Source organism: Mixophyes fleayi, chromosome 7 (assembly GCF_038048845.1).
Source record: "Mixophyes fleayi isolate aMixFle1 chromosome 7, aMixFle1.hap1, whole genome shotgun sequence".
Lineage (NCBI taxonomy): Eukaryota > Metazoa > Chordata > Amphibia > Anura > Limnodynastidae > Mixophyes > Mixophyes fleayi.
This window is the reverse complement of record NC_134408.1, coordinates 98,664,993-98,692,570: the sequence shown is the minus strand read 5'-3', so window position 1 is coordinate 98,692,570 and position 27,578 is coordinate 98,664,993. Positions and strand designations below refer to the sequence as shown.

The 27,578-nt window shown below is 38.4% G+C and overlaps 1 protein-coding gene across 4 annotated transcripts in view; it reads right to left on the bottom strand.

Moving 5' to 3' along the window:
* Nucleotides 1-27,578, bottom strand: part of PARD3B (par-3 family cell polarity regulator beta) — a 1,062,783-nt gene that overhangs the window by 697,422 nt on the left and 337,783 nt on the right. For all 4 annotated transcript variants that reach the window (XM_075180190.1, XM_075180191.1, XM_075180192.1 and 1 more), the window contains exons 6-10: nucleotides 25,134-25,220; nucleotides 16,629-16,754; nucleotides 14,881-15,233; nucleotides 14,310-14,449; nucleotides 11,409-11,537 (exon numbers count right to left, since the gene is read on the bottom strand). In XM_075180190.1, the coding sequence (XP_075036291.1) occupies nucleotides 11,409-11,537; nucleotides 14,310-14,449; nucleotides 14,881-15,233; nucleotides 16,629-16,754; nucleotides 25,134-25,220 (835 nt within the window). The remainder of the gene's footprint in view (nucleotides 1-11,408; nucleotides 11,538-14,309; nucleotides 14,450-14,880; nucleotides 15,234-16,628; nucleotides 16,755-25,133; nucleotides 25,221-27,578) is intronic.

Below are 27,578 nucleotides of genomic sequence, written 5' to 3'. Positions count from 1 at the left end.
ACTTTGTAATATTGCAGTACCAATGGACTTATACTGCAGGATTGTTTTTGGATATTTTTTTTTTATTTCTTTTTTTTATAATTATTTTTTGCTGTGCTGTGCTGTACTGTGCTGTGCTGTGTCCTTTTAAGGGCATTGTTATTTCCCCAGCACAGCATGAGATATAGCAGGACAGAGGACCACCTAACACAACCTCCCTCTACCCTGATCAATGCCCGATTGAAGATGGCGGCGGCTAGCGGTGAATTTATAGGATCTGAGTATTGCGAGATCCGACAGCGGGATTATGACTCGGAGCCTCGGTTTCAGTTTTGCAATTGGCGGGAATACCCGGATCTGTCTCGGATCCAGCTCGGATCGGCAACGTTCGGGTGGGCTCGGATTTCAGATATCCGAGCCCGCTCATCTCTAATCCATACAGCTGCGTACACTGACATCTAACCATGGCTAGTCAAACAGGTTATTGTCATGATCAACCACTGCGTATCGATTCAACTAATTTTATATTTTTTTTATAGCTGTTATCCGGTTCTTTATGCAGAATTTCACAGCTAACGAGTTTTGATCTCTCAGTGCAGATGGTTCAGCCATGATACATGCAACGCAATCATGCTTTCTGTGCACTCTGCATGTCTGAATAAACTTCATCCTGTGCTTCTCTACAGCTGTGACCTCCTCTCTGTCCAATTTTTTTTCACACTTATTTGCAACCAGAAAGAGCACATAATTGTCCATTACAGCTAAATCTGCGAAACACATACTAAATAACATGCTTTGAGTAACAAAACCGTATTTAATTTTCACCAAAGGGGTAGCCTTTTCATTTCTTAAAGTCTCTGACGGATGTACTTGTGTTTGCCGCCGCCATTTGATCTGACCCAGTTGAGATGCTAACCCATCTGAACTATGCATGTGTCATTTTTAATTTTGAATAAAATGTATTCGAGTCAGGTCATCATCATCATCATTCACTAACTTCCGAAAACCACCATGGACGTCAAATGTAATAAGCTGAGCAAAGGCACATAGAGAGTGGACTCTTGCCAGGTTTGTGCTTGTCGCAACTTTGGTTTACTTTACATGTGTTCATGTGTCGCCATAGGTATTTTCTTGCAAACAAGCCTTGGCAGGCAGCACAGTTCATGAAACCTCCAGGAACCATGTCTTTTTCTTTGCATGGAATCTGAACACTACATTCTGTCCTTATTACCTCGGAGTTGTGTGCAAAGTTGCCTCTATTCCAAAGATGTTCAATTGCATACACCTTTTCTTTGAGTGTTTGGGATGTTGAAGTGCCTTATTATAGGGAACATGCTCGATATGCTGGGCTATTTTTTAAATAGGTTTCTCACAGTAGACAGTATTGCTTTTTGTTATACACTCTGGATCCATCCTTTTCTTTTGGAAAGTGTTTGCATAAGATTCTCTGCCTTCTTTATTTAAAACACTGCAGATAGAGAATCGTTGTGTGTAGAAGTCTCTACATTCGTTCTTTTTTCTTCCGCTACCCCGCAATGGTACATCCCCACTGCTACTGCTGGTGTTTTAACCACTCTCTTTTGAAGGGTCATACTGGGACACACTTGTCTCCACTGCTCAAAACCACCACCAATGGGTTGTGTCATACCCCATTATCAGAGCTAGATTAAGGTTCTGGGGGACCTGAGGCACTTAAGACAGGGGAGCCCCTATAGTGTAATATGACTATAATTTTAGACAAATATATAGGCAATACTGTGTGCACTACTGTTAGGTGCATGCAGCTCTGCCTTCACAAGCAGTGCAGTGTGAAGCAGGACATACCTCCCAACTGTCCTTGCAGTCAGACAAATCCTGACTAAGCGCACAGTCACCCAAATTCGGGACTGCCCCACCAGATTCAGGACAGTTGACAGACTGTCCTGCTCTCACCTACCTGTTCTTGTCAATTTCACCACCTGCGGCTGCTGGTGTCTTAAGTTAAGTTGCTGCTTGTGTGGATCCAGGAATGTCGAGTCCTGTTTGGAAAAAAAAAAGACAGGAACATAAAATTTAGGAAGCCCCAGCATTAAATCAACAGCACCCTCTTTAATAATAAGGCCTTCCTCCCTGCAACCAGCTCCAAACATGACATTAAATAAAATTAATAGTATTCACACTTAATAACAGAACTATTTTCCCCAACCAGCCCCGACATTAAATTAATAGTGAACACATTTAATAAACTTATTTCCCTCCTCACCAAACAGCCCGACAATAAATTAATAGCATTTACATACTAAATAAACCCATTTCCCAAAACCATTGCCAACATTAAATAATTCATATTCACATTTAATAAATAGCCCTCCTTCTCCCCAAAACTCAGCCCCACATTAAATCCCCCATCACCCCAGAAATAAATTAATAGCACCCACCATTAAATAATTAGCCCCCAGCCAAACCCCACCATTAAATTAATAAACCACCTCCTAACCACATTACATTAAGGGGGAGAATAATTAGTTGTGATGTTCCTCAGAAGATTGCAGCTGTGCCTTTTTACCATTAGAGGCACAGCTCTGCTGTGATCAATGCACTGAATACATTTATATTCAGTGCAACAAAAACAAAAAAACTATGATCATAAAAAATGTAGCTAAAAAACACAAAAGGAAGCTAGAGTGCAACATCAGTATATTTAACGATAGTACCAGAAAGGCATGAAAAAGGAATAAAATTAAAATATTGTGAAGGTGGAAGCCGCCTTTGCAGAGTGGCTTAAACAATTATTAATTAGATACACATTTAGTCACATCAATTGATAGCTACATATTCATATGAAAATGTTTAGCAATATCAGAATATCACCCAATGCCTTCATTAAAAGCGTGACATTTTTGATGGACCAGGGCAAGCAGGTGAGTACATTAAAGATGCGTGTGCCCACATGCAGAAAATTATATACAGGGATCAAGAGATGTCATTTGTTTCCTAAATGAACTCACTGTGGCAGAAGAAGGATTTTCAATGAAGGAACTAGAGATCTTGCATACATTAGAGAGTGAATGGACCACTGTTGTTTGGCAAATCAGTGCTCCTTTCTGGGGTGAAATCTAAAGGCTGGAAGTAGAGCTAATGCCATATCTCTGCTAAAAGTCCTAATTTTTATGGAGCGGCACAGGTTTTCAGCATTCTACAGGAATGTGGCCTACATAAAATGAGACAAAGTAAATTATTTGTGGCTTGGGCTGATTGGGGAGCATTTTGGTGTTTTGGGTAAATTGTAGGCGTGACTTAATTTCCCCCAGTTATGTTGGCAGTTCATATATAACTGTATGCTGGCAGAAACACAGAATTTTTAACTACAGGTAGAAGTTGCAGATGAATTGACAACCTTTATTTCAGTGTCATGAACACTTTCCTGTGAAAAAAGTCCAACAACCCCCCTCTCTATAGCTTACACACACAAACACACACACACACACACACACACTTACCTTATGACTGGGAGGCAGCGTGGCTCCTCTCTGCTCCTCCTTACACTGTCATCGTCGCGGCAGCTACAGAAGCCTAAGAGGCTAAAACAAAAAAAAACAAAAAAAAGACAAAAGCACTCTCGCAGAACCCTGTGTTGTGACATTTGGGAGCAGCAAAAGAGGCAGAGAGAACCCCCGGGTCCCCTGAGAGAAGGGGGCCCGGAGGTAAATAATGCAGAAGATCGTGTATTAGGCAAATCCACTGTTTAATACTTTAACCCTATAGTGTTTTTCTGATATATATAAAAAAAGAGAGTAAATGTAGAAAGTAAATGACTGTGCAGTTTCTTGATGTGAAGCACTGGGTGAGTAAATATAACCCTAATTTTTATTTTATTATTGGGTTTGAGGGGTGATTAATATTACTTTTGTTGAGCAGTATTAATGTAGCCATTTATGCCTCCTGGGTTTTTTATATTTAACATTTTATTACATTTATGTACATTTTACTTTTCTAATCCTAGATTTCATATATGATTACTGCACTACTGCTTAACTTCTGTTCTACAAACAATTCTGAATTACTTTGCTATATTGTACATATCAGCAACTTCACAGTACTATTTCTCTGTTTGAGCAGTTATCTGCTTTCTATATCTTCTGCATGTAATTTTTACGTAGAGTTGTAGCACTATAGGGGGCTCCATACTTATTATTTGCTTCAGGTCTCTTTATTGTAAGACTTTGCCTGGATCTACCACATAGAATGATGTACCATCACTTGTTTCTTGCATTGACAGTGGTTCCCGTCTAGTCTGCTGGTACTAGCCTATCACACAGTTCCCTCTCATGTAGGATAGGGGTGCCACATGACAGACATATCTGTCGCACGGTTTCCCTGCTTCACATGAGTCCAGATAGGGTGAACACACACTCCTCAATAGTATTTTTGTATGACTATTACTTGCCGGATAAGTGATCACTAATATTGATTACTTGTTGAATAAGCAACACTATCTCTAGAAATCCTGTGTTTGACCCTGGATCTACCTTTTCTAGCTTCAGTCACACAGGAGACTTATGAATCAACCCTTCATCTGAAAATGACATATATAGTTGTTTTGGAGCAATAGTTTCCTAATACAAGGAAATAATTAATTACAATCAATTCATTTTTACATAATCATTAACATGTTGCCGTTTAGGATTATTCATAAGGAATGTGTGTCAAAAAAAATCCCAAATGATTACATACATAAGCTTTGACAACAAAAGCTGAAAAGCAATTGAATATATTGCAAATACCCTCTCAACAGATCAGCTTGACTGATATGAAAGTGATTAACTTTACAGCCTCGCTTTCTACACCTACAATTAAGGGACCAGAAATCATTATAAAATGGTTTCAAAAAAGTAAAATGTAATAGTAAACGAAACAGACTGCAGAGCATATTTGCTGCTTTCACCATGTACGACACCATACCTACTAACATTGTCTCAGAGCTAACACGGGACAAATTAAGTGTGCTGCCCGAAGCAAGAGTTGGGACCAACATGCGACCAAAGAGTCTCCTCAACTCGAGAATGTCCTGCCGGAATTGGAACAGTTGGGTGGTACACAAGAAACAGTCCTATTTTTGGCAGACATAACAGGGCAGTGTTTATCAATTTGGGGTAAGAGACATGGCTGGGACAGGGAGTGGGCCCTGTCAATTTTGGCTTCAATTCATATCCCTGGAATGGTGGTAGGTATGCATATCACATTAGACAACAAAATAAAATTAAAGAGGTATAAATGTTTAAGATAATAAACAGATATCGTTTTGTAAAATATTTAAATAATATCATAGGAAATTACCATGTGCACTTAAAAAAAATCTGCAGTGTCAAAAATCAGAGGATAAAACCTTCCACGGAGCTTCCTGTGCATGCCATTCGTATACTCCCACACTTACAGGAGAGAGTAAAAACAATAAGGAAACAGGAAAGCTGGACTTGTGCTACAAGGAAAGTGAGATGCAGGATGAAAGTAATAGAAAAGCAAATTTATGAGACACAAAGGTTTATTTTTTTGTGCAGATGACACAGTCTGGACAACTGCTTACTGAAAGACAGGAAAAGGAAGCATTTGACCAGACCTTCATCCTGCTTGCTCCTCAATAAGAGGTCAAATATACACACCTACATCAATCAAGATAAGGCAGGACAGTAGATTCTTTGTCTATATTGGAACTGATAAGTCTCATAGCGGCAGAGGATTAAATACAAATAGAAACGGCTATGAGTTACAGAGTGAAACTAAGGCAGATATAAACAACTAATGTAAACCTCTGAGTGAAGGAAGGAAATTTATGAGCTTTGTCAATGTCAATATGACAAGTATGAGAAATGATAATTTTTCCATTAAATCCAAAATAGTTTTGTTAAAGAAAAAATTACTGTAAGTGAACACAATGCTTAAATACTTATTAAATGAGCGCTAACTACTGTTTCTCATGCAGAAAATAAAAGGCAGGTGGCTACAGTATCTTCAGATACTGCACTTCAGAAAATGCTATTATATATCCATAGGCTAAATACATACCCCCAACAACAGCCCCAATTTATGCTGGTGAAAAAGTGCATGGCTTAGCAATTTAAAGGCAGAGCTTTGCTCTATAGAGTGTGGTCTAAAATGTTCCAATATTTCCAAAAGGCAATGTTGGGAGGCATGTCAGTAGGCAATTCACGTGGCTAGATTGTACTCATTAGCACTCTTAACGGTTAGCACCACTGTTTACTCCACATGGCTGCTTCAACTTGCCCCCGGAACAGAGATAATGGATGGTACTTTTCCCACCCTAGATTTAGTGGATCCAGGAAGAGAGGTGACTGAGTGCCCGCCACCCTGGCAGCACATGGGTGCACTATTCCTGCAAGACTTCTTTACCTGTTGAAATAGCGCGACCTGCAGATAAGTGCTAACACTTTCATCCATCGCCTGGCTCTACAGTGTTGAACCCAGTGCCCTGAGTCAATGTTTTGCCCACTACCCAGCAGCCATGATCCAAACTAATTGGTCTGGCGGATCCAACAACAGTCACCAGCAAGAGATGCTGTAGCAGCTGAATGCATCACTGAGAGTTTCAGGTGGCAAAATAGGACCAGTAATGGTGTTTAAATGATGGTAAGAGGTACTCCATGATATAATTGTAAAATCAACCAACCTCCTCTGACAGTATGGCAAAGTAAGCCTATCCTGTCAAACAAATCATTCCATAGTTTTACTGGTCCTGTGAAAGAGCAGAATACATTAACAATACTCACGATAATTCAATGACTCTTCAGTTCTAAAATAATGTCCCTCAGGTATACCTCCCCCAGCCCTGCCTACAACCCAAATTCAGTTTCTTTTTCTCAATCCCTTTTATGTTTTTTTCAAATCTGACATAATCATGTGAGGAAAAGGTTTTATATCATAGTATAAATAAATATTTATTTTAAAAAATTATAGGCAATATTTTAATTCTTTCAAAACCAGATACATTTTCACATTTCATATCTCCTCTGGATCCACCAACTGAATATCATATTTTTATTTTACTGCAACTAAAATTGGCCCTGTCCTGCTGGATATTAGTCAAGGAAGGTTTATTTTTTTCTTAATATTATTTTTTAAACTAGGGGAGTATAAAAGTGGTCACATCATGTTGGAGGCATGGCCACTATATGAAAGAGGCATGACCACGCCCTCAGAGCACTGTAAAGTGCTATGCTGTCCAATATATACTTCCCTTCACCCAACATTCCCATCCGTGGGACAAACTGAGCCCTAAAATCGGACTGTTCCGCTGAAATCTGGCCAGTTGGGAGGTATGGTTTATTTACTGTCACAGTATAAAGAATACTAGCATGTTTAATAAATAATACATACATAATAGGTTCCATTTCTGAATGTAGTTACCCTTAAGCTAGCTATAATTACTTGCTTTACAACAGTGTTTCCCAAACTCATTCCTTAGGTTCCCCTAACAGTGCATGTTTCCATATCTCTTTGTTGGAGCACAGGTGTATTTATTACTGACTGACATTTTGAAAGGTCTACAGGTTCTACTTATTATTTCAGTTGTGACCTGGAAAATGTGCACTGTTAGGGGTCCCTGAGGACTGATTTGGGAAACACTGCCTTACAAGATGGTTTGCTTTTTTGCATATTTATATGAATTTAGTAAACTATAGTGAGCAAGACCTTCCACCTTTAATTTTATATTTTGGTTTTGTTAACAAGCTATGTTTGTTTTTACTTACAAAAAATTGTGCTTCCTAAATAAATAAGAACAGAATTAATAATGATTTCTCATTAACTACTAAAGCATGGGAGGGATCTCGAAAAGTGGTCCTGCAGCATGTAGTTTAAATTCAACCATCATACATCTCTAATGTCCTTTCAATAGGCATGAACATCTAGAGAACATAGTTTAATGTGTGATGGAACAGAGACCAATCCCAATATCTTCTGCTCTGAGAAGTCAGCAAAAACGTGTTTCATACATGAAGCACTTTTTTCTTCTTCCCCAGAGTGTGTAATCTCATGTTGGAGAGCCAGTCAGTCACGTAACCACCTCAGAGGTCAAGTGATGGCAGAGGTAGGAGGCGGTTGTGCCTGTTGAGAATTGGGATATTCCAAAGCACCTGTGTTCATTACATCATATGTTATGCAATCACATTGTAATCACATGCCAGCGGGCAAATTGTAAGCTGTGAATAGCAGCCAGAATCACAACTCAAATTAAACATTTACAAAACTATGGTTATATTTATTTATATACACACCTTATTTTCACAAGGGGTCTATAGTTTAAGTGAGACTACTGTTGTGAAACGTAGATATAAAAGACTATTCAGTGAAAATCATTACACTTCTAATGCAAATAAAATTCAAGAAAATATTCTATAAAAGCTACTCAGGGCTGTATTTATATCTTCTGCTAAAAAAGAAATCAAATATGAATACACATTAAATATTAATTATGCCCCCTACATGATCTTGCCACATGGCCAATACTTCTAAGTCCACGCTGTTAACTGAATAAATCGGCAGCTGATCAAAGAGCAAAAATGAAAGAGCAGAGCATAATGATATCTAACATACAGTAAAACTATCTATTTGCTATTCCCCAAACAGTTCAGCCCTAGGTATATGCTTTCTTAGGCCTACAAAGCAGGTGAAGGTTATGTACTCTTAACATATTGTGTATTTTCTCCCAGCAACATTACTTCTGCAATAGACAGAAGTAATGCTAGAACTTTTTTAAAAATATTGCTTTAAATAGATGTCTGTTAACATTGCTATAGTACTAATTATAATATTATATCAATGTAATTATATAATAATAATAATAATAATAATAATAATAATAATAATAATAACCATTTAGAAACACCAATTTCCATACTTTAGGTAATTTAGGTAAATATATAATTGCAGCCAGTGACATTAAGTAAAGACATACTAACCAATGCATCTGCTAAAGGGCCCAGTAATGGACAACTTTACATTCAATGCTATTGAGCATATGAGAGTCTAAAGGAAGAACTGCAAAGTCTGCCTTTTCTTCATTTGCATTTAAAAAAGTAGTGACTGCAGCTGCTGAAGCAACTTCCTTACGGTGATTACAGATTCGACGGGTGCATATCAATGACTGGTACTTTTTATGCATGATTGGAAAATCACAAGCACATAATAACCAAACGGAACGCTAGAGAGTACCTCAAAACTGCTTCCTATATTCTAACTTCAAAATTGTCAGGACAGTAGAGTTGGGGAACTGCAGATAGCAACGGGTATATTATATGTTCTTCCATCTACAAACTAGCATGTATTATTATTATTACATACAAGGCAGACACAATAAATGCAGACATGCAAAGGGTATGGAGGACAATGCTCATTAGAGAGCTTACATTCTAAGTCAGGCCTGTCCAACCTGCGGCCCTCCAGGTGTTGTGAAACTACAAGCCCCAGCATGCTTTGCCAGTAAACAACCAGTTGATAGCTGGAAGGGCATGCTGGGACAGGAGGTTGGACAGGCCTGTTCTAAGTGGAAGCTGGCACAGCTGAAACAAAAGGAGCGAATGTGGTTTAGAGTGGAGATTAGGATAGTTGTGAGGGTGCATTAGTATGAATAGTATCATCAGAGAGAAGGTAAGCTTTTAAAAAAGAGATGGGTTTTTAGAGAACATCTAAAGATTTGAAAGTTGGGAAAACCTGATGCCTGATTGGGCGTGGTAGGATATTCCATAAGTGGGGAGCAGCACGGGAGAAGAAGTTTTATAGGCACAAGTGAGGGGTGGTTACCAGTGATGAGACAAGGCGCAGGTAAATCTAAGAGGGCAAAAGGAAGAGTAGTTGGATATGAAATTTGAGATATATGTAGGTATGGTGTTGTTAAGTGCTATGTAGGTAAGGGTGAGTAATTTGAATTGGATTCTGGAGGACACAGGGACCCAGTGTATGGATTTGAAAAAGGGATGCAGCAGTAGATGTATGCCCTGTGCCCTTTCTTACTCAGACATTTTTTTCTAAGGTTACACATTTCTGAGAATAAAACATTTTATGTACTTATCTTCCAAAAAAGTTGCATTCAGCATTTGGAGAAACAAAGTTACGAGACAATTTTGTGGAGTTCACCACCCTGTGTCCACAGAGCAGAATATCTACTCAGATTAGAGAGCAGGGTCAGTTAACTGATGACAGAATTAAACTCATTATCAAGTGGATAGCTGTACAACATAGTAGTTAAGTTCAGGTTCCCTCTACATCTTTCTCCTTTGTACTACTCTCTGTTCTTGCTCAATCTGTGCTTAATGGATGATTGCAAGCTCTTGTGAGCAAGGCCCAAAACTACTTTTGAGTCATATTATTTCCCATACCATAACTCAGGTTTGTTATTTTTACCTCCCCATTGTACAATACTGCGGAATATGTGGAGCCTTATAAATAAAATAATATCTATTCATGTCACTGACTCTGTCACTATGCATATCAGAAAGAATAATATCAGGAAAAGTTAGTTATGTTCCAAGGTAATTAAGCTAAGCTTGTTACAACTTCAATAGTAATCAAATCAGTCTAATAATGTCACTGTCAAAAGACAACTAAGTTGAAACTGATATTGATATTTATTTTGTTTCTGTACTTCAGATTGTGTTAATATACAAACCAGCTATTGTGTACCAAAACATTCTACAGCAAAAATAAAAAAAAATAAACAGTTCAGACTACATGAGAGCAATTTTCAAACAGCAGATAAACTTCAATGTAAAAAATAAAATGCAATTATTTTGGGTGGTGATGTTTACTCTATGCTATAATGTAACCACAATAATGCAATAAGCTGTAAGAATGATAAAGAATGGGTACGTTCTACAATTGCCAGCTTGGTCCTACATTAAACAGCTGACAGCGTTCAGGAAATAGACCCCTCAAATCTGTAAAGTGGATTTCCAGTATAATTTTTTTTTATAATTACAGAATATCTCAGGTCTTATTAGGAATTACACAAAGTGTTTACTGAAACCATTTGAGTAATACAATAACAGCCGACAAGCTCGGCCATGCATTTATCATGCTGGGATCAAATCAGCATGCCACTTTACCTCTGCGTGCCTTTTAAATCCTGCCGGGTTACATTTTATGACTTGTCATGGTGGTTTTAAATCATCCATACATTTTCTCTACAGTTAGATATATTCATGTACTGCTCAATAAATCAGGAGCTGCGCGATATCCATGACAAAATCACATCCCATAGCTTATGATGTCACCAGGGGTTGAAAATCAAATTTCATGGGCTGATAGTAAATCATTGTTGATTTTGATGTAGTGTAAGCTGAGCTTGCAGTCTGTGGTCTGGCGTCTCACTGAGACACGGTCAGTCTGGCAATAAACAGCATAAAGTGTATTCAAGGCTGCAGTGTTATTGACATTACCAGTTCACGGGGTAGGAAGGCTTCCTCCTGCCGGGCCACCACCAGAGAAACTATCTCACCCAGTTTGGTACTCCGAAGCATAGCCACCAACTCCTCTTGTGTTTTGCCAGCAATTAGGATGCCTTTAACCTAAACATTGACACAACATTTAAATAGAATTACATTGATGTCATATTTCTATATATTATAGGTAGTACACAGACTGTAATTGACTTTATTTTATAGTCATAAAATATTTACCTTTAGGGAGTTCTACAATACAAAACACCTTTTTTAAAACAATATTTTACTATTTGTAACAGTATAATTCATATATTACTGATAAGATTTTTGGAAATCATTATATGTTTCCAGCTGCATTTGGTTGGAAACACAGCATATTCCTTAGGTGCTTTAACACAGCTGCTTGTCTCCAAATCTAGTAAGCAGTCTGAGGGATTACTGTTGTTGTTTTTTACTTCACTGAATTAGTGTTTAAAGGGGCTGTCCATTGTAGCCCCCTCCCCTTTCCAGCAAATTGGTGCAAATCATATGCCCTGACCAGTCTTTAAGCTGGTTACATAGAGGTCAATTCTGCCAATCAGCATGACAAAAAAAAAAGATTACATTGGTTAACACTCATTTTATAGACAAATCATAATTGAATGATTTTGGGGTAACATTGAGGTGCTGATTTCAAATATGATATTGATCTTTGCTAAACTGGCTCTAGTTTTTGAGATAATTGGTACTCTTGAAAAACATAAAAATGCAAAAAAATAATAGTCAGGCAGAGCCTACTTACAAATCGAATGAAATTGTCTCAAATCATACAAAAGTAAACACATGAAATACATAATGGCATTGTATTCGGTATAACAGTAAAAAACCATAGTAAGACGATACGGATAATTACAAACAATACATAGTAAATATTTATACCATTTTTTTTTATGTGGGTTATCAGGACAATCATGTTGGAGACTCCAGCAATAGTCAGCTATCATGTGCCTTTCCCTTCAGCCTTTATAGCTTTCCTCCATCACCTTTATATCTTGATGAAACCTCTCCCATTGTTCCTCACTAAACTCTTCAAAATTATTCAGAAATATATGTAAGTGGCTACGGAGAAAGTGTACCTCTATGCTCATATTAGTACCCACAGTTTTAAAGTTTGTGAGCATGTTTTGCACCAGTTCTTCATAATTGTATGCTTTGTCGATACCCAAGAAGTTCCTGACAACTAAGCCATAACTGCATTGATCAGAAGCTTCAACAGCATTCATAAATCTTGTGAAATTAGAATCCTTGATAAATTTACAAATTTGAGGCCATCAAAGATTCCCCCTTTTAATTTGTACATGCTGATTCCAGGGAACGATGTACACATGTATTAGAAGCAATCACCATCTTTGTCCAATGCCTTAACAAATGGTTTCATTAGTCCCAGCTTGATATGTAGTGGTGGGAAAATTATTTCCTTCCTGTTAATCAATGGCTTTTTAATGATGTTCGCTGCACCTAGTGTCATGTTTTATCTTGAAGGTCATGTCCTTTTTCTCAATGATCTTACTTTGCCCTACTATACCAAAAGCAGATGAAACATGGGTACTTTGTATATCCACTTTGCTGCCCAAGCAAGAAGCTGGGTTGGGTGACCGATCACTTATGTACGGAGGGGGAATATTCTAGAATGGTTGCGGAGTGAATACCTAGAATAATCACATGTCTCACCTTCTAGAATGTTCTGGTTGATTCCCATATGCACATGCTATGCCTAAGTTCCCTATTATTTGAGGATATCCATTATTTCAAGAACTAGAGCCAGTTTTAAAAAAAAATACATTCCTTTTTAATTCATAAACCACAAAATACTCTTTTTTTGTTGGGCTGCGTTATTATTGAGCATTGGGGTAATTTTCAGGCCTTTTTAACTGTAAATGGCAATGAAAACTCCCTTTTCACAATGAATAGTGGCGATTATCAGTTGAGTAATGGCTACAAAAGTGGAAAGTGTTTATTTTCTTCAATTATGAAACAAAAGAATAAACTTAGAACATTCTCAATCTTACAGACCTAGATCTCCCTAGACTAGACAGTATTTCCAAAAATCCATGTGTCATACAAATGTAATCAATATACATGTTGCTATATCCTATTTGTACTATTTCTATAACCTTACTTACATACCTACTTTAAAGTAGATCCCTGCTTGTGAGAGGCCATTATATAAACTGTTGGAATCTGAAACCAGTTTCTGTTTGATATCAAGATTTTTTAAGAAAACAATATAGAAGCTGTATATCTAATAAACAAAGATCTACTGCTTGCTTTACCAAAAAACAAGACAGCTTCTTTGCAAATGAATGTAATGATGCTGATGCCTTTCCCTAGCACTGGCTGGGGAAAGACAAAAGAGGTTACATTTTTTTAAATGGAAAACCATAACTAAAACATAACAACATAGACGAAACATGATCATCTCCAATACTGAGTTCACCCAGGAAGGAGTCTCTAGATCTTGGCCACAGCTATGTCTGCAATGTATGCTACCATGGAAACCAGCTTGCTAAGGCGGGAAAATTGTTCTAATAATATATATATTTTAAAATGTAAATCATGAAAGCAAATTGAGAATGGAATTGCTTTTAAATTGAACTGGAATTTAGAAAGTTTACTTTAATCTTTGCAATCCAAACTTCATGTTCCAACATTTCTGCAGTTTTCAGGTTTATTCTCAGAGATCACATTCTGCTCAGCAAAACTTATCCTACATTGACTCAGTATGAACAACACATGTTAAATAAATTATGCCTGAACCCTGGAATGATCAAATATAAATTATCATTTTTAATGTTCTTTGGCTTTCATTTTTGTAAATTCTCCAGAAAAAGACAATCGAAGAGCAGACAGTTCACATACTTCTAATATTCGGTCACCAGACAACAATCGTCCATCCTTTATGGCTGCTCCTTTGGGAAGAATGTTCTTCACGAAAATAGGTCCAGGTCCATGTACAGTAGAGTCTCTGGTGACTACTGTGAATCCTAGTCCATCTGCACCTGGATTGGATATCATAAAGAGATAAATGTAAAAGTTGCACAAACCGGTTCTCATCAGCCTCCACAGACTTTCTTAAGGACTTTCTTAAGGAATGGTCATGTAAAATCCTGTTTCTATTGAGATAATGGTACAATATGTTTCTCTGCAGCAATCTGTCTTTTATTCTTGATGTCTGATGTATTTACTAGTTACAGTCATATCGATGGTTTCTGTGCAAAATGTAATGACAATCAAAGTTCCATGAGCAACATACACCAAAATAAGAACATCAGATATTTCATAGTTCCAGTGGAAATGATAAGGAGTATCTTACTAGTTGTGGACATGTAATAATGTTAACTCGCACTAATGACAATTCCTACGAGTGACTTTTATGAATATAAACATACACGATATTATAGTAGAAAGGATATTACAATATTTTGATTACCCTTTTTCAGATCAATCCTTATTCTCTTAGCACGTTTCTTGCTCCCAAACCCCAGAGGTGAAATGGATGGGGAGGAATATGTACCACCATGACTTATCAGTTCTGGGTCAACTGAAGGATGTAGTGACAGTGGATATTCCAAGCCATTACTTTGCTCGCTCATCTTCACGCTCAGCTTTCCATGAACAGGTGGAGTAGGAGGTTTTATGTTTGGAATTTCGTCCTCATCGTCATCATCCAACTTTGAAATAGAAGAGATGACCGACTTCTCATACAGCTCACGTTTATGAGATGGGACTATTTCCACTAACACGTTAGGGTGTTTCATTGCTTGACGGAAGATATCTTGTGCCCTAAGAACATAAGCAGGTTAAGAAGAGAAGTGTAAATAAGCTGATGTTGCCTGAGATATACAAGGACTAGTCAAATAAAATCAGAATAGTATCTTTACTAGTATTACTAATATGAAATATATTAAAAAATAACAAAATCTCAAAAATTGTATGAGCTGTATGGTGTACAAATAAGCAATTTAACATAACATACACTACGCTTTAAAGATAGCTTGTTCTTCACACAAAACAAAAAATCCAAAATTATCTAAAACACCTGCTCAGAGACTTAATACAGGGGGTTTCCTTTTTTTTATTGTCGCCTTCCTTTAGAGTGAGAGAAATAAAGAGTAATGGCGAGAATGTAAAAGGAGTGAATGAAAGAAATTGGGGAAAGCAAACATGAGTGAAAAAGAATAGAAATCAGGAATTTGGATAAAGCTGAGAAGATCAGTAAGGAGGACATGGGGAGAAAGTTCTGACAATAAAAGATAACAAAAAGAACAAAAAAAGTAAGATGTAAGAGAAAACATGAATAAAAATACACAGAAAATAAAAGGAACACAGAATGCCAAATGGAAGAGAAAATGGGGACCTGGTTTAGTGATGCAAAGTCCGATGGAGGTATAATATTGTAACAGAACGCCAAGCAAGTACCCTTTTGGTTAAGGACAGACCAATTTTAAAATGCAAGCTATACTAAAAAAAGAAACATTTTTCATTGTATGCTTTTCTTGCAAATATCAGCAAGTGTCCTGTAATCTGTGTTATGAAAGATTAATATAAACACTGTAAACATTGTACTTTTACCAATGCAATCTATTATGCTAGTAGGATAAGTTTACTAATGAGAAATAGGTTAAAATTTTAGAAAGCAAAGGGAAGAGCACCATTGACTCTGATTTGAGCAATTTGATCCCGTGATAAAAGTGCAACAAAATGGAAAGGTGTGCAAAAGACATAAGACCTGTGACAATTTGCAACTATGTATTGTACACGTATGGCCAAATGTGAAAGAAATGACTAGGCAACATTACCTCAGTGGGATAGCAACCACATACATTCAGTATTGGTAATTGCCAGACTGTATTTAACATCAGCCCCGGCCAACATCTGATGGTACTGCCCAATGAGATATTGATCCGGATCGGTGGTCTGTTTGGTCTCACATACACTTTTATTTGTGACCAAATAAATCTAAAACAGCCTGCTTACCTGTGAAAATTATAACATGTATGTGATACTTCCATCTGGTCTGACAAGTACAATGTTTACAAAACGAATTGGCACTACCTCAATCTGCACTTTTACATTTTTCCCAACATTTTACAAAAAAATGTTCTTTTCAAATTCAAATCTGTTTTGTTTGTGTGAATATACACCATCAGTGAAAATATTCTGCTTTCCATTACTTACTGTGTAAAGGATCGGTCCATAAGTTCTGAGTTGTTTATTTTCACAATACATTCATCTTCTTGGAACAGGCCATCACGTTTAGTCCTACTGTTCTCCTCAATTCCACGAATATACAGCCCCAGAGCCCTAAGAAGTTTTGTTAGAGTAGGTTATACGTTTGTTATACCCATAAGTGTTCAGACTCACAGTAAAAAAACAAAACACCAAGGGCTAGATTTACTAAGCTGCGGGTTTGAGAAAGTGGGGATGTTGCCTACAGCAACCAATCAGATTCTAGCTTTCATTTATTTAGTACCTTCTACAAAATGACAGCTAGAATCTGATTGGTTGCTATAGGCAACATCCCCACTTTTTCAAACCCGCAGCTTAGTAAATCTAGCCCCAAGTGTATTTAATGTTAAACAACTTTTTACAATATAAACAAATTACCTAAAGCCAGTGCATATTTATTTATAATAAGTGAATGCAATCACAAATCTAGATGCAATGTATAAGCTCATATTTCTAGCATTAAATCGGAAACATTATTATCATGTAGCTGCTGTAAAACGCGATAGCCAGTTCACCTATATAAATCCTGTTTAAAGGGATATATGTGAGAAATCTGTATGTGCTAAACTACTAAGTTCAATACTAGATTGGGAGCCTTATCAGGACAACAAATGTATTTCCTAGCACAGTTTTTAATGAGTAAGAATATCATACAGCCAACTTCAGTTTTTTCCAAAAAGAATCAAGAAAAAAGCCATAAAAGAAATAAAGTTGATTGACTGAGCCTTGAGAGTAATCGCTTGGTAGGAATAATAAGTGACAATATCATAAATGAAGCACGTTTTGTTCCCGGTCGTCTCATTGAACCAAATTAACAGTTCTTGAGTTTCCATTAGTTTATTTTATCATTTTAATTTTAGCCTTATCGCGCACTGGTGATCAGAGTCAGGAAGTGCTGAGATGGGTGCATGGACAGAGTACTGTATATATTTGCAGAGTAGACACAAAGAAATACAGGATTGTAGCCGTTTCTGTGAAATAATGGGTTTGAATAGGATCTTTGATGTCTGAAGACATATGATGATGTCAAGGCAAAAACTTATCCAGTGCTGATGTGACTAAAGGGTATAATTATCAAATGGCAAAAAATCCCTATGGCTTCGTCCTGTTCATCAAGGGGGTACCTCCTCTATCTTCTATCCCCAGCTTCACTTTGCAATGTAACATTCACACCATCCTCTTGTACAAATACATTTTGATACATATTTGACTGCCATACTGTTATGCCACTGGCATCCACAGAGTCCATTTTACTAGTATCGTTTTGTTTTAAAAGTCATTATAAATGCAAAAACAGGCACAACTATACTTTTCAGTGACTCTTTCCATATTAATTTTGACCCAATTAGTGTAACCTGAGTGAATGGATATAAAGTATGTGTACTTTATGGTATGAAAGTTTTATGTTTCACTCATACTTCATGCAGGAAGCAAATGTAACACACATTAATAAGAATGTGTGGTCTATGCAGGTCACTGCCAGCATTATAATTTCATGTCATGTCAAATATACTTTACAATTGAACACACGGACTACCTGTCACTTAAATAGACACTCTTGGCCAGGCCATACATTATTTGAATGGTATAAGTAGGCTCAGTGAGTAGTAGAGACAATATTAAGTCATTTACAGATAATGTTCTCTCTAATATGAAAAAAAAAACCAAAATCATGGAAGATGTTCTACCCCTGAAACCTCAAAGAGAAAGGTTACTTACCAGTGGAGAAACAAACATAGGTTAAACTATGCATTTCTAGCAGGAAAAAACTGTTTAGACTACACTGTGTCTACTGTGGCACTTACTGTGGGGAATGGTAAAGGAAAAAGCCTTTAGAGCTTAGAAATGCATTACTGGGTATACGGCCTAAGTAGATCATTAGTCTACTTGAAAATAGTTTGGTATTTCGTGAGACACAGAAAACCACCACCATTATTGCAGCTATTTCTTCTAATGGAGAATCAGATGAAACACAAATCGGGTGTTCAGCACTAAAAATTATTCAGTGTGTTAAAGTTGTAGAAAATTATGCACAACAGAGACACAGGAGGATACTGGGAAATAAGGAACATAAAGATGAGGCATACTGTACGTGCTGGGCTAAACACTAGATTAATATACATCTTCCACAGAAAAAAAAACTGAACACTGAAGGGGAAACAATAAGCTGATGTAAGATAGAGAATAATAGTGAAAACAAAGTAAAGAAAGAGCTTGTAAGAGAATGCTGTTTATAAAAACTGGAGACAGTTTTACGTGGGTCATACTGAGGATAAATCTTTTTTTGGCAATGAGTAACTTATCACAAGTAATCAACATTAAACTTCTTAGCATACAAGAATAAAAAAGTGAGAACAAGGGAAGAATATAAAGAATTATTTTTATATTACTCTGCCAACCTCCAGTACAATAACTATCACAATGTCAAATACCCATATTAAGCAAAATGGGGCACAGCACAGAATTTAAGAAGGGGCATCTAACTATAGGAGGGTGATATCACAGCTCATCGCATATAAATGAAAATCTGCACAATAAGCAGCCATGATACAGTCTGCATAGTTAGGACTTACAATGTGTGCTGATTTTTACAAGACAGTTCCAGTTTTTCTCACTGGCAATCTGTAAAACTGAACTTTTCACACTTATAATCAAATCTCCTGAGACATCCAGTTTAGTAATGGTAATAGCTCCGTATAGCTGTTTCAATTGAGAGGATTCAGAGGATAACTTTAATGGGCTAAATAAATGCATTTAACTGCAAAAGACTTGATTTTTATTAAGACTTTCCAGATTTGTGGGTGGAGCTTATTACAAAACTGTTAGGGCTTCATCAGAATGTGTGCCTGATTGTGTTGGTTGGAAGTATAGTTTGGGGTTGTGGTTTGGAAGTATAAGAGATGATCGGGGCTGGACTGGCCATCTGGCAAATGCCAAAAGGGCCGAAGGCTAGATGGGCCGGCCCGACACTTTCTGATGGCTGGCTCCTCCCCAGGAACCAGCTACCTCTGTTGTGCGATGGATCCCCTTATCCCCTGCAATGTGGACACAGTTTGCAGATTATTTTTCTGAATGGGGGGGTATGCCGCAATTTTCGCATGGGGGGGTCGCGGGGGTGCCGCGATTGTGAGAGCCAAGGTGGAAGGAGTGCAAGAAGAGGGGTGATAGAGCCAGGGGGGAAGGGGGTGCTGCAAGAGGGGCGACAGAGCCAGGGGGGAATGGAGTGCAGGAAGAGGGGTGAGAGCCAGGGGGAAGGGGGGTGCAGGAAGAGGGGTGAGAGCCAGGGGGAAGGGGGGTGCAGGAAGATGGGTGAGAGGGACAAAGGAGAAGATGGTGCAGGGGCATAGCTAAAAGAAAGTGTAAAGGGAGAGATATCTTAAGAGTGGGAATGTCAGGGATGCAGCCATCATAAAACACAAGTAGCAATGAAGAATGGGAATGCACAGAGGGGACAAGTGTTAAAAAAAAAAAAAAACAAGCCTTCATACTCCAGTCACATATATTTTCTATACCCCCCACTTCTAAATTTCAACTTCGACCACTGCCCTCTGTCCCTGCTCCCGACTGCCTGTGTGAGCTGACAGCTGCTGATCCCTCCTCACCCAGCACGCCCAGTAAGAGAACAGAACACAGGATGCCATAATCAGGTACGTTCATATATTTTCTCGTGTCCAATGTGTTTTTCACCATCCTTTCTTGAATTGGGGGCACTACTGTGTATCCAATGATGTTTAAAACACTATGTATTGCTCATTATAGCGCTGTAATGTTTTTTGCATATTTATCTGTACAGAGATTTTTAATTAAGAGGAAGAAACGCTGCTTGTCATACATTTTATCTGTGATTATGTCAATATATCTATTTTTGTTTACATTGTAAATGGGTTATTAAGCTGCTCCTGGGACTCACACTCTCAGTATCTGATATACTGTACCAATTTTTATTTTTGACTGAGTTGTTGTCTGGTCACTACTATTAATTTGGGGCACTACTATGGCATACTGCTATTTGGGGGCACTACTGTTTGGCATACTGTTATTTGGGGGCACTACTGTATGGCATATTGTTATTTGGGGGCACTATTGTGGCATAATATGATTTGGGGGCACTACTATGCCATAATATGATTTGTGGGCACTACTACATGGCCAAATATGAATTGAGAGTAATATTATGTGGCATAATATGACCTGGGAGCACTACGATGTGACATAATATGAACTGGGGGCACTACGGTGTGGCATAATATGAAGTTCTGCCAAAGGCAAGTCTCTCATTGTTGAATGTGACGGGAGCCCAAAGAAGTTGCAGTACCGGGGCCCAAAATTCCTCGTCGGCCCTGCCTGTGAGTCAAGGGGGTAGATGTCTCCAGGTAAATAATCTAAATGTTTCCTATCTAATCCAACTGATGGATCACATACAATTATCTCTCACCCACCTCCTTTACCCCCCTTAATTTATATACTGTGTTATTTAAAATGAATAGAAAAGACACATATCCAGTTACTGTAGTAAAAAAAATATTTTTCTCTGACATTTTGCTGTAGATGGAAATACTTTTAATGCGGCCGTGTGGGTTCAAATGATCGTTCAATAGTTATGTTTTTTCTGATATATTTGTTAGAGTTTTATTTCATGTGGAATGATTCATGAAAATTCTGCCATTACTATTTAATTGAGGGAAAAGGGTACCTGTTAATTATATGTGTAAGTATTCTGTTGCTGCTATTTTGTGGGAGATTTGAAAATAGCAAAACATTGGTTTCCTACAGTGGCACCTGTATAATTGGTGGTATTGCTGTGGTATGGGGTGGCGTGGTGGTGGCAATGTTGTAGTGTGTTTGGGGCTTAGTATTGCTAAGTATGATAGGGTATTGCTGTAATGTGGGGGTGATGCCGGTTGCTGCAATGTGGGGGGTGATGCCGGACGCTGTAATGTGGGTCGGTATTGATGTAGTATGTGTGTGAGGGGTTATTTACTGCTGTAATTTTGGTACAAATAATGTATTGTCATGGTATTTATTGATGTAATTGGGGTACTAATTATGTAAGTTTGCGGGTCATTAGGAGAAATAAATACCCCCCCCCCCACACACACACACACACACTCATACTACATCATATTGTACTGCACCAGCAACGCACACTACGCCAACATCAGTGTGCAACAATATAGTGCATGAAGCCCACAACAGGTGGGCCTGTGTGCTTTAAATGCCAGGGCTGATTTTTAGTCCCTGTCCGGCCCTGGAGTTTATGTTTCTTTTGTCCCAATTGTGCCTTGAGAAATGTTAGACAGTATGGCATGTGGAAGGTCACATGTGCATCCTGGTTTGATAAAAATCAGTCTGGATTAATTATCTGTGGAAGATGTATTAAAGGGGATTGTACTTACAATTTTTTTTGCTTAGTTGCAGAAAGCAAATATTTGCTAGATATAGCATTAAATTGCAAAAAAATCACATCTCACTAGGCTGAACAGCATAGCTCTGGAAGGTGATAAAGAGATTATGGAGGAAACAATAGAAACTATGACAACTGTACTGAATGACAATCTGTGCTAGCAGACTTACTAGTACCATCACAGAAACTAGGTAAGTTCTTGAACAAGAATATTGTATACATCCATATCACAAAACATATATTGGACAAAAACAAAGGGAAAGTATGGTTGCAAAACACAGGACAAGAACAACGCCGAGGTTTTAGGAGTGCCTAAAATACTGAATGAGTCACATAATGTCACAACCCAGTACTACACTCCAGTCTGACAGAACAATAGAAGATTTCACCAGTACCACACAAGGTGGGATGGTCCGCCTAGGGGTGTAGTACCAATTAACGGTACTGACTACCCCGACAGAGGGCAGAACGACATGAGGCGTGCGATGACCTACTACACCGACCTTGAAAGAAAACTACTGCTCAGAATCCAGATTACTTCATATCCCGATTGCTGTCTTGTACACTGCTGAAAATGACGTTATTAGAAACACTGACTTCCCTTAAAGTGGCGCTGGACGGACCCGCCTGTTATATATTTCCTGTAAGTATTATCTTAAGGGTGTTAGGGTTAGGAGTTAGGGTTATCCCTAACTCCTAACCCGAACACCCCTAACCCCTAAGATAATACTTGACAGGAAATATATAACAGGCGGGTCCGTCCAGCGCCACTTTAAGGGAAGTCAGTGTTTCTAATAACGTCATTTTCAGCAGTGTACAAGACAGCCAATCGGATATGAAGTAATCTGGATTCTGAGCAGTAGTTTTTCTTTCAAGGTCGGTGTAGTAGGTCATCGGGTAGTCAGTATCGTGAAACTGACTACCAGCGCGCACCTAGGACATCTAGGGAGTTTGCATCATTCTGCATGTGACAGTGACATAAATTTAATTTAACACCAAGGGGGACCTAGATGAGTCACAGACACTAATAGGTTTCCCATTATGACAACACTAATAGATCCATTGTAAACTGACAAATAAGTTACTATTAAATTCATCATCAATATTTATCTATACAGTGCCAACAAATTCTGTAGCGCTTTACAATTGGGATAAACACAGTAATAAAATAATACTGGTAATACAGACAGAGAGGTAAGAGGGCCCTGCTCATAAGCTTAAATCTATATGTACAATAGGGGTTTGATACATGAGGTTAAGTGTTATATATTGTATATTGGTCCAGCCAGATTTCAAAGTGCTTAGTGGGCTATTTGATCCAGTCACCAAAGTAATGTGGTCAACGGGATGTTGTCTAGTGTTAACTGTGTAAAGAGTGGTAATAGGGTAATCTAGGGATGTTAAGAGGGTGGTTAAGGAATATTATAAGCTTGCATGACAGTTGGGTTTGAAGTCTAAAGGAAAGTTTTATTGTGCAAGGGAGGGAATTCCACAAAATGATGCAGCCCAGAAAAACCTGTCCTGTAACTATAATGGGGGCATGTAATGAGATTCATTAGTTAATTAGACTTATTAGTTCTCATTTCATTATCACTGTGGTTTACTTCTCTTTAGGCTTGTGTTGTTGATGTTGCTATGTGATTTTTCAGGAATCAGGACTACCCAGTGTTAATGCTCAGTCTTTAAAATGTGCCTTCACTAGTTGGCAACTTGGGTGGTCCTATGAAGATGCTTTTCCATTATTTAGACTAAATGAATGGGGCTCATTTCAGGAGGCGCTTTAGGCAGAGGAGAGAAGGGAATTAACAATAAGTAAGCATTTCTAAAACAAACATATACTGTTTAATCAAAAATTAAATTCTTGTAACTGAGCTACTCTTGATACTGATAACTAGGGATGGGCAGCATTGTACTCTGTAGTTCAGCAATTGCTGAACTACAGTACATTCCCCAAGATGTTCAGCTAACACCAGCTGAAGTTCTAGGGTCAATCCCATTCATGCTGTTCACTTGCATCTATACCATCCCAATTTCTCTTAATATGCACGTCATCTGACCTGTACCTCACCTCTTCTCTAATAACAGCCTCTCAATCCCCTCCTTCAAGACTTCTTCTATTCTGCTCCACTCTTATGAAAATCCCTACCCTACCTGACCAGTCTCTCCCTCAACCTTCAATCTTTCAAGCACTCTTGACTACAGTCTATCGAAACCACACCTGTTACTACTCCCTCAGGCACCACAAGTATCATCCAAACCCAAACATTAAGCTCTTATTTTCTCACCATTACTCTTTCCCTTTAGAGTGTAATCTACACTGAGCAGGGCCCTCTCTATCAACACAGTGGCCTAGTGGTTAGCACTTCTGCCTCACAGCACTGGGGTCATGAGTTCAATTCTCAACCATGGCCTTATCTGTGTGGAGTTTGTATGTTCTCCCTGTGTTTGGGTGGGTTTCCTCCGGGCGCTCCGGTTTCCTCCCACACTCCAAAAAACATACTGGTAGGTTAATTGGCTGCTATCCAAATCGACCCTAGTGTCCCCCCTCTCTCTGTCTGTGTGTGTGTGTGTGTGTGTGTGTGTCTATATTAGGGAATTTAGATTGTAAGCTCCAATGGGGCAGGGACTGATGTGAATGAGTTCTCTGTACAGCGCTGCGGAATTAGTGGTGCTATATAAATAAATGATGATGATGTCTCATGTCTGCACCTTCTCAATCAACCCAGTATGCTATTGTCCTGTATGATTTCTGCTTGTAAAATTTTGTAGACTTTTGGGTCAACTTGTAAATAAACAATGATTATGTTGATCTTGTAGGCTTAAACAATATTATTGAGAAACCTTCTCTGATTCAGTGTTTAATAAATAACCTTAGTGATACCACTGGTTTCTAAGTAAACTGATATACTGCATTTAATACTGGTTCAGCCTACAATATGGATGCCTCCAATGTGAAAAGGTGAAATGTGTTCTTCAAGACAATTTAGAAATGGAAGACATTTTATTCCTACAAAGAATGCACTGACTAAATCAGTTTTAAGAAAACTTACCTGCCACTGAAAGACGAATAGAAAGGAACCACGTGAATTCCCAGTGGTCCACTATCGCCTGTAAGTTCTACCGTTCTTGTCAAGTCACTGTAAAAGAAGAGGAAAAACATAGGTTTTTTGTTGAGACAGAAGCAGTGGAAAATGGCTATTTAAAAATGTGAGTGGCATTTAGCGCATTTTTGAGGCTAATGGTATTACTTGACAGTTCATTGCAGCAAAACTAATAGAGCTCATTGAACAAAGGGATTGAAATGACAATTTCTATATAATGGAGATGCTGGCATGCTTGACCAACTTTAGATCACCATTCGCACAAGCAGTTGATGGAGGGTTTCATTATTCACCTCTTCACTGCTGGAAAGGCCAGTAACCTTTTGCTGCAGAAAGAGGTCATGTCAATAAGCTTGTGTGTTCAGAAGCTGCTATTAATGTCACTTCATTTGAGGCCTTAATATAGCCTATGTGGCAGAGTAAGCATGCTCAGTCAGACAGCATGTGATCAGAATGTCAATTATTTTCAGCAACACTGTACATACAACGGAAATGTTTGATTACCTTCAAGGAATTATGTTTAGTTACAGCAAAAAAGCAGCCAGATCAGCAGTTGAAAAACCATGGTTAGTTGATGGAAGATATCGTGCAGGCAAACTGGCAGGACCAGCGCTACCACTGAACGAACCTATGAGGTCGCTTAGGGCATCAGGGTTTACGGGGCACCTAAACTACTGAATGAGTGATAAAATGTCACTAATTCAGAGTCTTTATTGTCACCATTGCGCCCCTCAGTACGCGCTGGCCGCTGACATGGAGGGGCAGCAGTCGGCAACTTCTTACCTGTAAACGTCACAGCCTGGTGCCACACTCCAGAGAACAGAGCATGTTGCTGTGCCCCAGCTCCACACACAGTAAGAAGTTGGGTGGCGACGGGATTGGAATGGGGTGGGGACCATCAAACAGGATGTGAGCAGCATGCCACCAAGAATGCCCGAGGGGCATGCAGTGGCACTGACCTCTAATATATATGATAATGCATCCATACTGTAAATTATAAGTACATCCAACTAAAACAGGCCTGTCCAACCTGCGGCCCTCCAGGTGTTGTGAAACTACAAGCCCCAGTATGCTTTGGCAGTAGACAACCTGTTGATAGCTGGAAGGGCATGCTGGGACTTGTAGTTTCACAACATCTGGAGGGCCGCAGGTTGGACAGGCCTGAACTAAAAGGTTCCAAGACCATATAAGTCACATCCAAAGATAAACTACCTGCCTAATTAATTGGGTGTATCACAAGGCATTCTAAAGACTGTATTTGCATTTTATTGATGTCTACCATTTGTACAGTTTACAATTACTAAAAAGTGTCTTGTAAACATATAATATATATTCATCAAAGAATATGTGAAACAATTTGAAGACAATTTGTACCTATGAAAAGTGAATTGAGCATATCTGTTGTTTTTCTCAAACAACTTAACATTCAGCTGTCAGCAGACCCTTTGAAGAAATTATCTCCCAAAATGTGAGTACCCTGAATTTATGTCTTCAGTGAGTTAACACGTTTCACAGAGGGTAATTAATTTTGCAAATAGGAAACCTATTGGTTCCCATTCAGTGACACATTCTCAGTGCTACTGCATTTGTGTCATTTACCTTGCTTATTCTCTCAATAAATCTCTATAGTTTTTAGTTTTAGCTAGGATTAGAACACAGACATGCCCTGAAGCTTTTCAGATTAAACATTGAAGGTTGTTCAGTTTTAAAAGCATCTCACTCAAATACAGACCATCGGTGAACATTTTAGTTTGCCAAGAAGGTCACATATCACCCAAGATCCTGCATTATTAATACCATACATTCATAAAATGTAATAGTCAAATCTACAAATAGTAATACTAACCCTCTGGAAAACATCCTTAGCAGTGCAGATATTCTATCAGGTTTATAACCTCTTTGTAGGTTGTATTTAATACATACTTGCCAACTCTCCTGGAATGTCCGTGAGACTCCCGCATTTCAGGTGGGTCTCCCGGACTCCCAGGAGAGTGTGGCAATCTCCCGCATCTGCCCGAATTAGGACCAAAATGCCGCGATTCTCCGGGAATCGCAGCATTTGGCCCTGCAACCAGGGGCGGGGCCAAATGGACACAATTTAGGAATTCCCCCCCCCCCCCCACTCCCCACACGCCCACCTGCCCCAGAGAGGCTCCCGGACACCAACTGAAAAAAGTTGGCAAGTATGATTTAATAGCAATCCACCGAAACAACAGTAGTATAAGCACAATTGTAAAAGTCTAAGACATTTTAACTGTAACCCAGTTATTTGCAACTTAGATGGTTTTATGGACCTTGAGTCAAAAATAATAATAATTTATGAAAATTACAGGAAATGGTGATCACAATATCTGAACATAGTTCCTTTAATGAATATGTTAATATTTCTATTGA